Genomic DNA, 12,473 nt, shown 5'->3' on the forward strand with positions numbered 1-12,473 from the left:
AAGTACTGGGATTACAGGTGCCAGCAACTATGCCTGGCTGAGAAAAATATCTCAATGCCATATCTTTTCAAGATAGAGAGAAAAGTGAATGTGTATAGAATATTTCACTTTGTTTGCTGAATGCTCTTGTGCTTATTCTCTGAGTTGTTAATCTTCAGTGAAATAGTTTGTGTTATTGATGATGATTTGTTAATAACAGAGTTCTTTCTACATTCCAGAATTTTTCTGTGATAGATGAAGACTTTCCATATCAAGAGACATGGTATTGACTCACCAGTTTCCAGTCATGGCCAAATGTTCAATATGAGTCTCAATAAACTGAATTTTTCTTGCAAATGTTGAATACGTCTTATTTTAAAATGTTGTTGTATTTAAATAGGCTTTTGAGTACTCAAAGCCTCAGCTAGTAGTACATTTTCTGGATTCTATTAACAGTTTCTTTTCTTATAAATTCATAGTGAGAGTGCTGCATGTAGAGAAATCAAGGTATGAGTCAGGTTTTATATTTATGATGTATTAATAAAAAACAGTGACTTCACAGATTGCACTAAGCCACAGAGATATTGTCAAATTTTGGAAAATTAGATTCTAGTTTTTGTTGTTGTTTGTTTTAAACTGCACTTGGGATGAAAGTGCACAGTATGAATAAAACTGTTTGGCTTTAGGCCAGGCGTGGTGGCTCATGCCTGTAATCCCAGCACTTTGGGAGGCCAAGGTGGGCGGATCTCCTGAGCTCAAGAGATCCAGACCAGCCTGACTAACATGGTGAAACCCTGTTCCTACTAAAAACACAAAAAATTAGCCAGATGTGGTGGTGCGCACCTGTAATCCCAGCTACTTTGGAGGCTGAGGCAGGAGAATTGCTTCAACCCGGGAGGCGGAGGTTGCAGTAAGCCGAGATCGTGGATTTCAACTTGGGCAATAAAAGTGAAACTCCGTCTCAAAAAAAAAAAAAAAAAAGTGTTTTGCTTTAAAAGTAACCTGTGAAAGTATTAGGAAGCAAGAAGTTTTAAATACATTCATAGTCCTAAGTATCTTCTTTGCGTTTCATGAAGAGAAATGTGTGAGGAAGGCAGTGCTTAAAAGGCTAAAAGTAATAGATTAGGAATCATATTTGAAAAAACTGGAAGTCACAAACTACACAGTAAAACTTGAGAGTTTCCCTATACTTTCTGATGGTGTGTGTTTTTGGTTCACAGACCAAAAGGCACAAACCTCTGAAATTACTAAGAACCTTTTTAAAAGGACAACCCACCTTCAGGGTATATGACAAACTAGGTGTCGATAATTGCTTTAAAACTTAGGGAATAATGGACTCTAATCAGGATTATAGATTACAATCAAGAGCCAAGCTTCAGTTTAGACTAGTTTCTGTTCAGTGCTATTCATAGTAGAGTGGCCATAACCTGGGAGCTTATTAGAACTGCTCCAACCCCGACTTACTCAGTTAGCAATTTGCATTTTAAGAACATTCCCAGATGATTCATTTACACTTTCAATTTGAAAAGTACTGATTTATAGCAGTATTTTAGAATAAAAAATGCTAAAATAATATAATGCAGACTAAAGCTCATGGGAAGGGTAGCCACAGCTGTGCTCATCATTGCCACTGATCATCTCTAAAAGACAAAAAAAAAGCTAAAACTGAAGTGTAAACCAGAATACCATTCTTTACTGTCACTTGTAATCAATGGTAGGATGTACCACCATTTCCCTAAGTAGACTTGTCCTTGTTAAACACTAAAACTCCTGTGATAGTGTAATTAAGATGCAATATGATTGGCAATTGCTGTCAAACTAGATCTTGCTAAAATTGTTCTTAGTGAGTTGAAGGGTGTAGGGGAGGAAGGAGGAATGTGATGTGGAGAGGTCAAGGTGAGGTAGAGATATGGCAGGCAACCTCATCCCGGGAGGCTGCATGCATCTTGGCAACCTACTTTTCCAATTCCCTTGTTTAGTGCATGCACAACAAGCTCTACTAATTAAAGGAATTCTGGACTCTCTACCATAAACCTAGAAGCCCCAATCGGAATTGCCCCAACAAAATGGAATCAAGTGGCACCAAATGTGGATAGAGTTGGGCCCTGCACAAAGCACCCAGAAATGAATTTGGAGAGGGAGGTCAACTGCCATTCCCCCAGTCCACTATTTTGGACACAACAGAGGTTCTCTGAACTGGGCGCCAGAGCATACGGACTTGAAGAAAGTGCTTTTTGTACTTCACATGTAGCTCCATCCCCACTGAAAATGAGCCCACACAACTTGGGCTTGCATGAAGGATGGGGCCCAACTCACCCTCTCTACACTGAATGGCAAAGGCTTGCAATGGAAGGCAAACAAACCACAAGAGTTGTCAGACTGGAGGAGGAAGCTCTGCTCCAAGTTCATTTTGGTGATAGTGTTACAGTAGGTAGCTAGTCAGGCATGAGAAGGGCAAGAGAGTGCTCCCCCTATACCCCACCAGAAAAGTCAGGTGACCATCAGCTGATGGTCAGGCAGTTGTTAACTGTCCCTCTAACATAATAATTGGTCACAGCCTGCACCGGGGAAAGGTAATCTCCCTACAGATAGGAAACACATGAAGCTGGTGATCAGCCCCTTTTGATAAGACCTTCAGGAGTTGAGCACGTGGGCTTACACATGCACATTAAGAGCAAAATGGCAGAATTTAACTGGTATATGACCTTCTGGGGTGTTGCACCAGAAAAGGGATGCAAGATAACAGAAGTAAGCCGGCATAGAAAATCCTAAGTCCAAGGTCCAACAGGACACTTGACCTCCAAGTTGGCTGCTTGGCCCTCTTCCAAGTATGTTTTACTTTCTTTTTATTCCTGCTCTAAACTTTTTAATAAACGTTCATTCCTGCTCTAAAACTTGCCTGAGTCTCTTCTTCAGCCTATGCCCCTCAGTCGAATTCTTTCTTCTGAGGAGGCAAGAATTGAGGTTGCTGCAGACCCATATGGGTTCACCACTGGTAACGGTAGCTGCCAGAGGGGTCTATCTGTGACTCATAGCCTTAGGCCAGAAACCAAAGGACAAAGTCTATTCAAACTGAAGGTCATGAGCCCTGAAACAGTGGCATGATAGGAAGATCACTTTCCTGCCTGCTCAGGAAGAACAGCTGGTGCACTCCCACCTTCCTGCCCCTAAAACCGGGACCTCAGCACACCCTGGCATAATCGCCCCACCACCACCACCTGCCCCCTCCATCAAGGCAGGTGTTTCCAATAGTTAGCCTACCTGAGGAAAAGCTGGCTCTTACTCTTAAGAGCCACATACTGGAATGAAGCCTGAAATGCACCACTAAATAACCTGCTTCTAGGAGGGCATAGTGCTAGTGCACAACATAAGCTTCCTGAGACCTCCACACCATCAGCCCTGCAGGAGATAGGGTTTTGGCTCATATGTTCAGTACATGGCTACAATAGGCAGCACAGGAAAAAGAAAGGAAAGAAAAGAGACAAATTGTTTGGAAAGCTAAGCCTTCCCTCAATTAGTGAGTAAAGGTTTTTGCCTTTTTAAAATGTTTGAGTTACTTTGGCTAAATGAATGACTTATGCTGGTAACCTGTAATTTGATATCTGGCGAACTTTCCAAAATTAAATTATAAATTATATCTTTTTCTGACCTAATTAATCTTTTAGACATTAGGTCCCCTAAAGTCCAAAAATAACATATTTGGTTTATTTGGTATAAAAACCATATGACTTAGTGTACGCTATCAATGGTTATTATTGTTATGTAAAATTGTCATATGCCACAGAAGTAACCAAAATTTCCCTGTCAATTGTGGCTTTAATAGTGGCTGTCCTAACTAAAACTCTTTGTCATCCATGGACAATTGTTGTCTTGTTTTGGGCCTCTTTAGAAGGTGGTTTTATTGTCAGCTATACAACTCTAACAGGTGTTCTGCAATGAGGTTTCTAATCACTTTGGAGATTGTGACATTAGAATAGAGGAGAAAACTGCTGGTGGGAATGTCTCTGAGCATGCTAATGCATTATAATCAGTGTATAATGAGCAGCGAGGATGATCAGAGGTTACTTTAGTTGCCATCTTGGTTTTGGCAGGTTTTGGTCAGCTTCTTTATTGCAACCTGTTTTATCCCCAAGGTCTTTGTGAACTGTATCTTGTGCCTGCCTCCTATCTCATCCTATGACTAAGAATGCCTTATCCTTGGAATGCAACCCATTGGTCTCAGCCTTATTTTACCCAGTCCCTATTCAATATGGAGTCACTCTGCTTTAAACACCTCTGACATATTTCCCCCTCCATTTTACAAGGAAAACCTCAATCCTGAGGGTTGTAGACGGATGAAGATCCTTCTTCTGCAACTTCTTCAGGCTGAATGGGGCAATGATATTTCTGCCTAACTATTAGGATCTCTTGTATTTGGGGTAGAGAGGAGCTCAGTCAGAAAGAGTCAGTACGGTGAGGGCCATTCATAACTCTGAGTTCCGACAAAAGGTGATATCTGAAAGATTAGTAAGTGTTTAATGTAAGAAAACATGGAGGAAGCTTATCCTGTATTCCTACACAAAGAGTACAACAGTAATATATTTCACAACGTAAAGCAAAATCAATAAAATTAGCCGAAGTTAAAAAGCTTTCCATGAATTGGGCAACTGTTGGTACCAAGCTGATATGGAGTTGCTAGCTGATTATAATACATGTGCAGGATTAGAATACTGATCTGGACTTTTACATTATCCATCCCTCTTGTTTCTTCTGAGCTGCAGAGATCACTGATTGGTTCACAAGAATAAATAGTCAAAGCTGCAGAAACAAAAACCTTAAAAACAACTGATAAGAATAGAGTCTAATACCAAGTGTACCATAATTTTTGTTTTTTTTTTTTTTTTTTTTTTTTTGAGACGGAGTCTCGCTCTGCCACCCAGGCTGGAGTGCAGTGGCCGGATCTCAGCTCACTGCAAGCTCCGCCTCCCGGGTTCACGCCATTCTCCTGCCTCAGCCTCCGGAGTAGCTGGACTACAGGCGCCCGCCACCTCGCCCGGCTAGCTTTTTGTATTTTTTTTTTAGTAGAGACGGGGTTTCACCGTGTTAGCCAGGATGGTCTCGATCTCCTGACCTCGTGATCCGCCCGCCTCGGCCTCCCAAAGTACTGGGATTACAGGCTTGAGCCACCGCGCCCGGCCAATTTTTGAAGCATAATTTTTTCTCTCTCCAGTCTCTGAAATTTACTAAAGACAAATCGTGATAAGACTGATTTGCTGTATTATGCTTGGCCTGATTATTTGTATAAAGTGCAGCAAGAATAATTCTTTTTTTATATAGGTTTTAAAAAAAAAATTTTTTTTTGAGACAGAATTTTGCTCTTGTTGCCCAGGCTGGAGTGCAATGGCACAGTCTCAGTTCACTGCAACCTCTGCTTCCCAGGTTCAAGCAATTCTCTTCCTTCAGTCTCCCAAGAAGCTGGGATTACAGGCATGTGCCAACATGCCCTGTTAATTTTGTGTTTTTAGTAGAAACATGATTTCACCATGTTGGCCAACCTGGTCTCTAACTCCTGACTTCAGGTGATCTGCCCACCTTGGCATCCCAAAGTGCTGGGATTACAGGCATGAGCCACCATGCCCAGACTTCATATAGGCTTTTTAAAATTGGCTTTGATGGAACTTTTTTCCATAAAAGGAATCTCAAATAAAACTTTTTTAAGCCGAGCCAAGCCATGGGTTTGTATCCTCAAATACCTATGAGTTGGGTAGACTCCTCTCCTCTTGAGACTGGTACCACATCTGTGTTTCCTTTGTCCCAACGGGGACTTTGGTGGGCTCTGCTACTCTCCCTTATGGGTGGCCCCTACCTAAAATTAGATCTCCAGCGGGACCTGCAACTCCCCAGGGACCTATTGGTCTCCCATGCTTGCCAGAGTCAGAGTGGATTGTGGGGCATATTTGTGGGGGATCTGGGGGTGTGGTGATTCAAGGGCAGAGAATCCCTGTGCAGAGCAGTGGCCCACCATGGGTGCACAGCCAGTGTGATACCTCCCATCTCAGTACAGGTCTGAGGGAAGTGTGGGCATGCTTACATGAACCACCCAGTTTTCTGTCTGCAGGAAGTTTCCAAATTGCCACTGACAGTGTTGCCCATGGTCACAAGGGCACAGGGGCTCTCCAACAGTTTGGTGGTCATCAGACTGTCACAGGGGTGAGGGGAGCAGAGAGGCAGCTCCACCTACCCTTTCCATGTGTCTCCAAGTTCTTTGGGGGTTGATCTCTGCCAGACTGTTGCTGCTTTCCTTCTCAGCATCCCAACTTCTTCCCATGGATTTTCAACAGCTTGTGACCCTGTTTCCTCATCTTTTTATTCTGAACTTGCCCATTCACCAGTACCTTTGATATTCTTTCTGAGAAAAACTGGCATCCAATGCCCCTAGTCAGTCATTGTGAAAAAATAATACAACAAAACAAGCGGTATTTTTTTTAAAGTGCCTAGGAAAAATCTCTCAGAGGAAACTTGAAAAATAAAAAGAAGTGAGACATGGAAGGAGTAGCAGGAAAAAGGTACTAATCTGAGAGCAAAGCAAATAATGGGGTAACTATTGTGGGAAATTTCTGGTACTTTAGAACTAAAAATACATCAATGTTGTTGGAGTGTTATTCATGGCAGAGAATACTGTGACGTGATTTAAAGGTAGGAATCAGGTATCGGAGGGCCTTGTATTCCATGAAGAAATGTTTTAATGTTCTAAGTGGGTGATGGTTAATACTGAATGTCAACTTGATTGGACTGAAGGAGGCAAAGTTTGATCCTGAGTGTGTCTGCAATCATGTGGCAAAAGAAGATTAACATTTGAATTGGTGAACTGGGAAAGCCAGACCTACTTTTAATCTGGGTAGGCACCATCTAATCAGCTGCCAGCATGGCCAGGATTTAAGCAGGCAGAAGAACATGAAAAAGCTAGACTGGCTTAGCCTCTCAGCCTACATCTTTCTCCCATACTGGATGCCTCTCAGCCTACATCTTTCTCCCATACTGGATCCCATACTGGATGCTTCCTGCCATCAAACACTGGACTTCAACTTCTTCAGCTTCAGGACTCAGACTGTCTTCCCCTTGCTCCTCAGCTTGCAGATGGCCTATTGTGGGACTTTGTAAGATTGTTTTAGTTTAATACTTCTTAACAAACTCCTCTTTACATATGTATATTTATCCTATTAGTTCTGCCCCTCTAGAGAATTCTGACTGATACAGATTTTGGTACCAGAACTGGTTCTAGAGGAAGAGAATATTAAGAATGGAGTTCTTTCATTGGTTTGGGGATTTCTGGAGTTGGCTGCTTAATATGGTCAGACCCCAAAATGCTAAGGACTCTACTTCTAATAGTATGGGGAACACTGAGAGTCTTTAGCATGAACAGTTTAGTGAGTTATGCAAAAGAAGTGCATTTGACACATCTGATTCACTGCTTGTGAGAGGCAAGTTTAGTGACTCTATACATAATACCTTTGACCATACGTGGAGAACCAAGGACCATAATGAAGCTGGTTGGTTGCTCCTAAGTTCAGTGGACAAAGTGATGAAAGAAAATGATTGAGTCAGGGATTATAGCTCCCAGCTTCAGAAGCAGATACTGAGCCTCAAATATTTTTATTTATTTATTTATTATACTTTAAGTTCTAGGGTACATGTGCACAGCGTGCAGGTTTGTTACATATGTATACACATGGCATGGTGGTGTGCTGCACATATTAATGCATCATTTATGTTAGGTATATCTCCTAATGCTATCGCTCCCCCCTCCCCCCACCCCATGACAGGCCCCAGTGTGTGATGTTCCCCTTCCTTTGTCGAAGTGTTCTCATTGTTCAATTCCCACCTATGAGTGAGAATATGCAGTGATTGGTTTTTTGTCATTGGGATAGTTTACTGAGAATGATGGTTTCCAGCTTCATCCATGTCCTTGCAAAGGACGTGAACTCATCCTTTTTTATGGCTGCATAGTATTCCATGTTGTATATGTGCCACATTTTCCTAATCCAGTCTATCATTGATGGACATTTGGGTTGGTTCCAAGTCTTTGCTATTGTGAATAGTGCTGTAATAAACATACATGTGTGTATGTCTTTATAGCAGCATGATTTATAATCCTTTGGGTATATACCCAGTAATGGGATGGCTGGGTCAAATGGTATTTCTAGTTCTAGATCCTTAGGAATCGCCGCACTGTCTTCCACAATGGTTGAACTAGTTTACAGTCCCACCAACAGTGTAAAAGTGTTCCTATTTCTCCACGTCCTCTCCAGCATCTGTTGTTTCCTGACTTTTTAATGATCGCCATTCTAACTGGTGTGAGATGGTATCTCATTGTGGTTTTTACTTGCATTTCTCTGATGGCCAGTGATGATGAGCATTTTTTCATGTGTCTGTTGGCTGTATGAATGTCTTCTTTTGAGAAATGTCTGTTCATATCCTTTGCCCACTTTTTGATGGGGTTGTTTGCTTTTTTCTTGTAAATTTGTTTGAATTCTTTGTAGATTCTGGTTATTAGCCCTTTGTCAGATGAGTAGATTACAAAAATTTTCTCCCATTCTGTAGGTTGCCTGTTCACTCTGATGGTAGTTTCTTTTGCTGTGCAGAAGCTCTTCATTTTAATTAGATCCCATTAGTCAATTTTGGCTTTTGTTGCCATTACTTTTGGTGTTTTAGACATGAAGTCCTTGCCCATGCCTATGTCCTGAATGGTACTACCTAGGTTTTCTTCTAGGGTTTTTATGGTTTTAGGTCTAACATTTAAGTCTTAATCCATCTTGAATTAATTTTTGTGTAAGATGTAAGGAAGGGATCCAGTTTCAGCTTTCTACTTATGGCTAGCCAGTTTTCCCAGCACCATTTATTAAATAGGGAATCCTTTCCCCATTTCTTGTTTTTGTCAGGTTTGTCAAAGATCAGATGGCTGTAGATGTGTGGTATTATTTCTGAGGACTCTGTTCTATTCCATTGGTCTATATCTCTGTTTTGGTACCAGTACCATGCTGTTTTGGTTACTGTAGCCTTGTAGTATAGTTTGAAGTCAGGTAGTGTGATGCCTCCAGCTTTGTTCTTTTGGTTTAGGATTGTCTTGGCAATGTGAGCTCTTTTTTGGTTCCATATGAACTTTAAAGTAGTTTTTTCTAATTCTGTGAAGAAAGTCATTGGTAGCTTGATGGGGATGGCATTGAATCTATAAATTACCTTGGGCAGTATGACCATTTTCACGATATTGATGCTTCCTATCCATGAGCATGGAATGTTCTTCCATTTGTTTGTGTCCTCTTTTATTTTGTTGAACAGTGGTTTGTAGTTCTCCTTGAAGAGGTCCTTCATATTCATTGTGAGTTGAATTCCTAGGTATTTTATTCTCTTCAAAGCAATTGTGAATGGGAGTTCACTCATGATATGGCTCTCTGTCTGTTATTGGTGTATAAGAATACTTGTGATTTTTGCACACTGATATTGTATCCTGAGACTTTGTTGAAGTTGCTTATCAGCTTAAGGAGATTTTGGGCTGAGATGATGGGGTATTCTAAATAGACAATCATGTCATCTGCAAACAGAGACAATCTGACTTCCTCTTTCCCTAATTAAATACCCTTTATTTCTTTCTCCTGCCTGATTGCCCTGGCCAGAACTTCCAACACTATGTTGAATAGGAGTGATGAGAGAGGGCATCCCTGTCTTGTGCCAGTTTTCAAAGGGAATACTTCCAGTTTTTGCCCATTCAGTATGATATTGGCTGTGGGTTTGTCATAAATAGCTCTTATTATTTTGACATACATCCCTTCAATACCGAATTTATTGAGAGTTTTTAGCACGAAGGGCTGTTGAATTTTGTCAAAGACCTTTTCTGCATGTATTGAGATAATCATGAGGTTTTTGTCTTTGGTTCTGTTTATATGCTGGATTACATTTATTGATTTGCATATGTTGAACCAGCCTTGCATCCCAGGGATGAAGCCCACTTGATCATGGTAGATAAACTTTTTGATATGCTGCTGGATTTGGTTTGCCAGTATTTTATTGAGGATTTTTGCATCAATGTTCATCAGGGATATTGGTGTAAAATTCTCTTTTTTTGTGTGTGTGTCTCTGCCAGGCTTTAGTATCAGGATGATGTTGGCCTCATAAAATGAGTTAGGGAGGATTCCCTCTTTTACTATTGATTGGAATAGTTTCAGAAGGAATGGTAGCAGCTCCTCCTTGTACCTCTGGTAGAATTTGACTGTGAATCCGTCTGGTCCTGGACTTTTTTTGGTTGCTAGGCTATTAAATATTGCCTCAATTTCAGAGCCTGTTATTGGTCTCTTCAGGGACTCAACTTCTTCCTGGTTTAGTGTTGGGAGGGTGTATGTGTCCAGGAATTCATCCATTTCTTCTAGATTTTCTGGTTTATTTGCACAGAGGTGTTTATATTATTCTCTGCTGGTAGTTTGTTTTTCTGTGGGATTGGTGGTGATATCCCCTTTATCATTTTTTATTGTGTCTATTTGATTCTTCTCTCTTTTCTTCTTTATTAATCTTGCTAGCAGTCTATCAATTTTGTTGATCTTTTCAAAAAACCAGCTCCTGGACTCAGTGATTTTTTGAAGGGTTTTTTTGTGTCTCTATCTCCTTCAGTTCTGCTCTGATCTTAGTTATTTCTTGCCTTCTGCTCGCTTTTGAATGTGTTTGCTCTTGCTTCTCTAGTTCTTTTAATTGTGATGTTAGGGTGTCAAGTTTTGATCTTTCCTGCTTTCTCTTGTGGGCATTTAGTGCTATAAATTTCCCTCTACACACTGCTTTAAATGTGTACCAGAGAATCTGGTATGTTGTATCTTTGTTCTCATTGATTTCAAAGAACATCTTTATTTCTGCCTTCATTTCTTTATGTACCCAGTAGTCATTCCGGAGCAGGTTGTTCAGTTTCCATGTAGTTGAGTGGTTTTGAGTGAGTTTCTTAATCCTGAGTTCTAGTTTGATTGCACTGTGATCTGAGAGTTTGTTACAATTTCTGTTCTTTTACATTTGCTGAGGAGTGCTTTACTTCCAGTTACATGGTCAATTTTGGACTAAGTGTGATGTGGTGCTGAGAAGAATGTATATTCTGTTGATTTGGGGTGAAGAGTTCTGTAGGTGTCTATTAGGTCCACTTGGTGCAGAGCTGAGTTCAATTCCTGGATATCCTTGTTAACTTTCTGTCTCATTGATCTAACGTTGACAGTGGGGTGTTAAAGTCTCCCATTATTATTGGGTGGGAGTCTAAGTCTCTTTGTAGATCTCCAAGGACTTGCTTTATGAATGTGGGTGCTCCTGTGTTGGGTGCATATATATTTAGGATAGTTAGCTCTTCTTGTTGGATTGATCCCTTTACCATTATGTATTGGCCTTCCTTGTCTCTTTGATCTTTGTTGATTTAAAGTCTGTTTTATCAGAGACTAGGATTGCAACCCCTGTCTTTTTTTGTTTTCCATTTGCTTGGTAGATCTTCCTCCATCCCTTTATTTTGAGCCTATGTGTGTCTCTCTGCATGTGAGATGGGTCTCCTGAGTACAGCACACTGATGGGTCTTGACTCTTTATCCAATTTGCCCATCTGTGTCTTTTAATTGGAGCATTTAGTCCATTTACATTTAAGGTTAATATTGTTATGTTTGAATTTGATCCTGTCATATTATGTTAGCTGGTTATTTTGCTCATTAGTTCATGCAGTTTCTTCCTAGCATCGATGGTCTTTACAATTTGGCATGTTTTTGCAGTCGCTGGTTCTGGTTGTTCCTTTCCATGTTTGGTGCTTCCTTCAGGATCTCTTGTAGGTCAGGCTTGGTGGTGACAAACTCTCTCAGCATTTGCTTGTCTGTAAAGGATTTTATTTCTCCTTTACTTATGAAACTTAGTTTGGCTGGATATGAAATTCTGGGTTGAAAATTCTTTTCCTTAAGCCCCCACTCTCTTCTGGCTTGTAGAGTTTCTGCCAAGAGATCTGCTGTTAGTCTGATGGGCTTCCCTTTGTGGGTAACCCAACCTTTCTCTCTGGCTGCCCTTAACTTTTTTTCCTTCATTTCAACTTTGGTGAATCTGACAATTACATGTCTTGGAGTTGCTCTTCTTGAGGAGTATCTTTGTGGCATTCTCTGTATTTCCTGAATTTGAATGTTGGCCTGCCTTGCTAGGTTGGGGACGTTCTCCTGGATAATATCCTTCAGAGTGTTTTCCAACTTGGTTCCATTCTCCCTGTCACTTTCAGATACACCAATCAGACGTAGATTTGGTCTTTTCACGTAGTCCCATATTTCTTGGAGGCTTTGTTCATTTCTCTTTTTCTCTAAACTCATCTTCTCACTTCATTTCATTCATTTATCTTCAATCACTGATACCCTTTCTTCTAGTTGATCGAATTGGCTACTGAAGATTGTGCATTTGTCAAGTAGTTCTCGTGCCATGGTTTTCAGCTCCATCAGGTCATTTAAGGACTTCTCTACACCGGTTATTCTAGTT

General features: G+C 40.7%; 1 protein-coding gene across 1 annotated transcript in view; it reads left to right on the forward strand.

The window, feature by feature from the left end:
* Positions 1-331, forward strand: part of IL13RA2 (interleukin 13 receptor subunit alpha 2) — a 38,216-nt gene extending 37,885 nt beyond the window's left edge. The window contains exon 13 of the mRNA XM_033201365.1: positions 219-331. Within this exon, the coding sequence (XP_033057256.1) occupies positions 219-269 (51 nt within the window). The 3' untranslated portion in view covers positions 270-331. The remainder of the gene's footprint in view (positions 1-218) is intronic.
* The last annotated feature ends 12,142 nt before the right edge of the window (positions 332-12,473 follow it).

This window comes from Trachypithecus francoisi, unplaced genomic scaffold (assembly GCF_009764315.1).
Source record: "Trachypithecus francoisi isolate TF-2019V2 unplaced genomic scaffold, Tfra_2.0 Lachesis_group6, whole genome shotgun sequence".
Taxonomy (NCBI): domain Eukaryota; kingdom Metazoa; phylum Chordata; class Mammalia; order Primates; family Cercopithecidae; genus Trachypithecus; species Trachypithecus francoisi.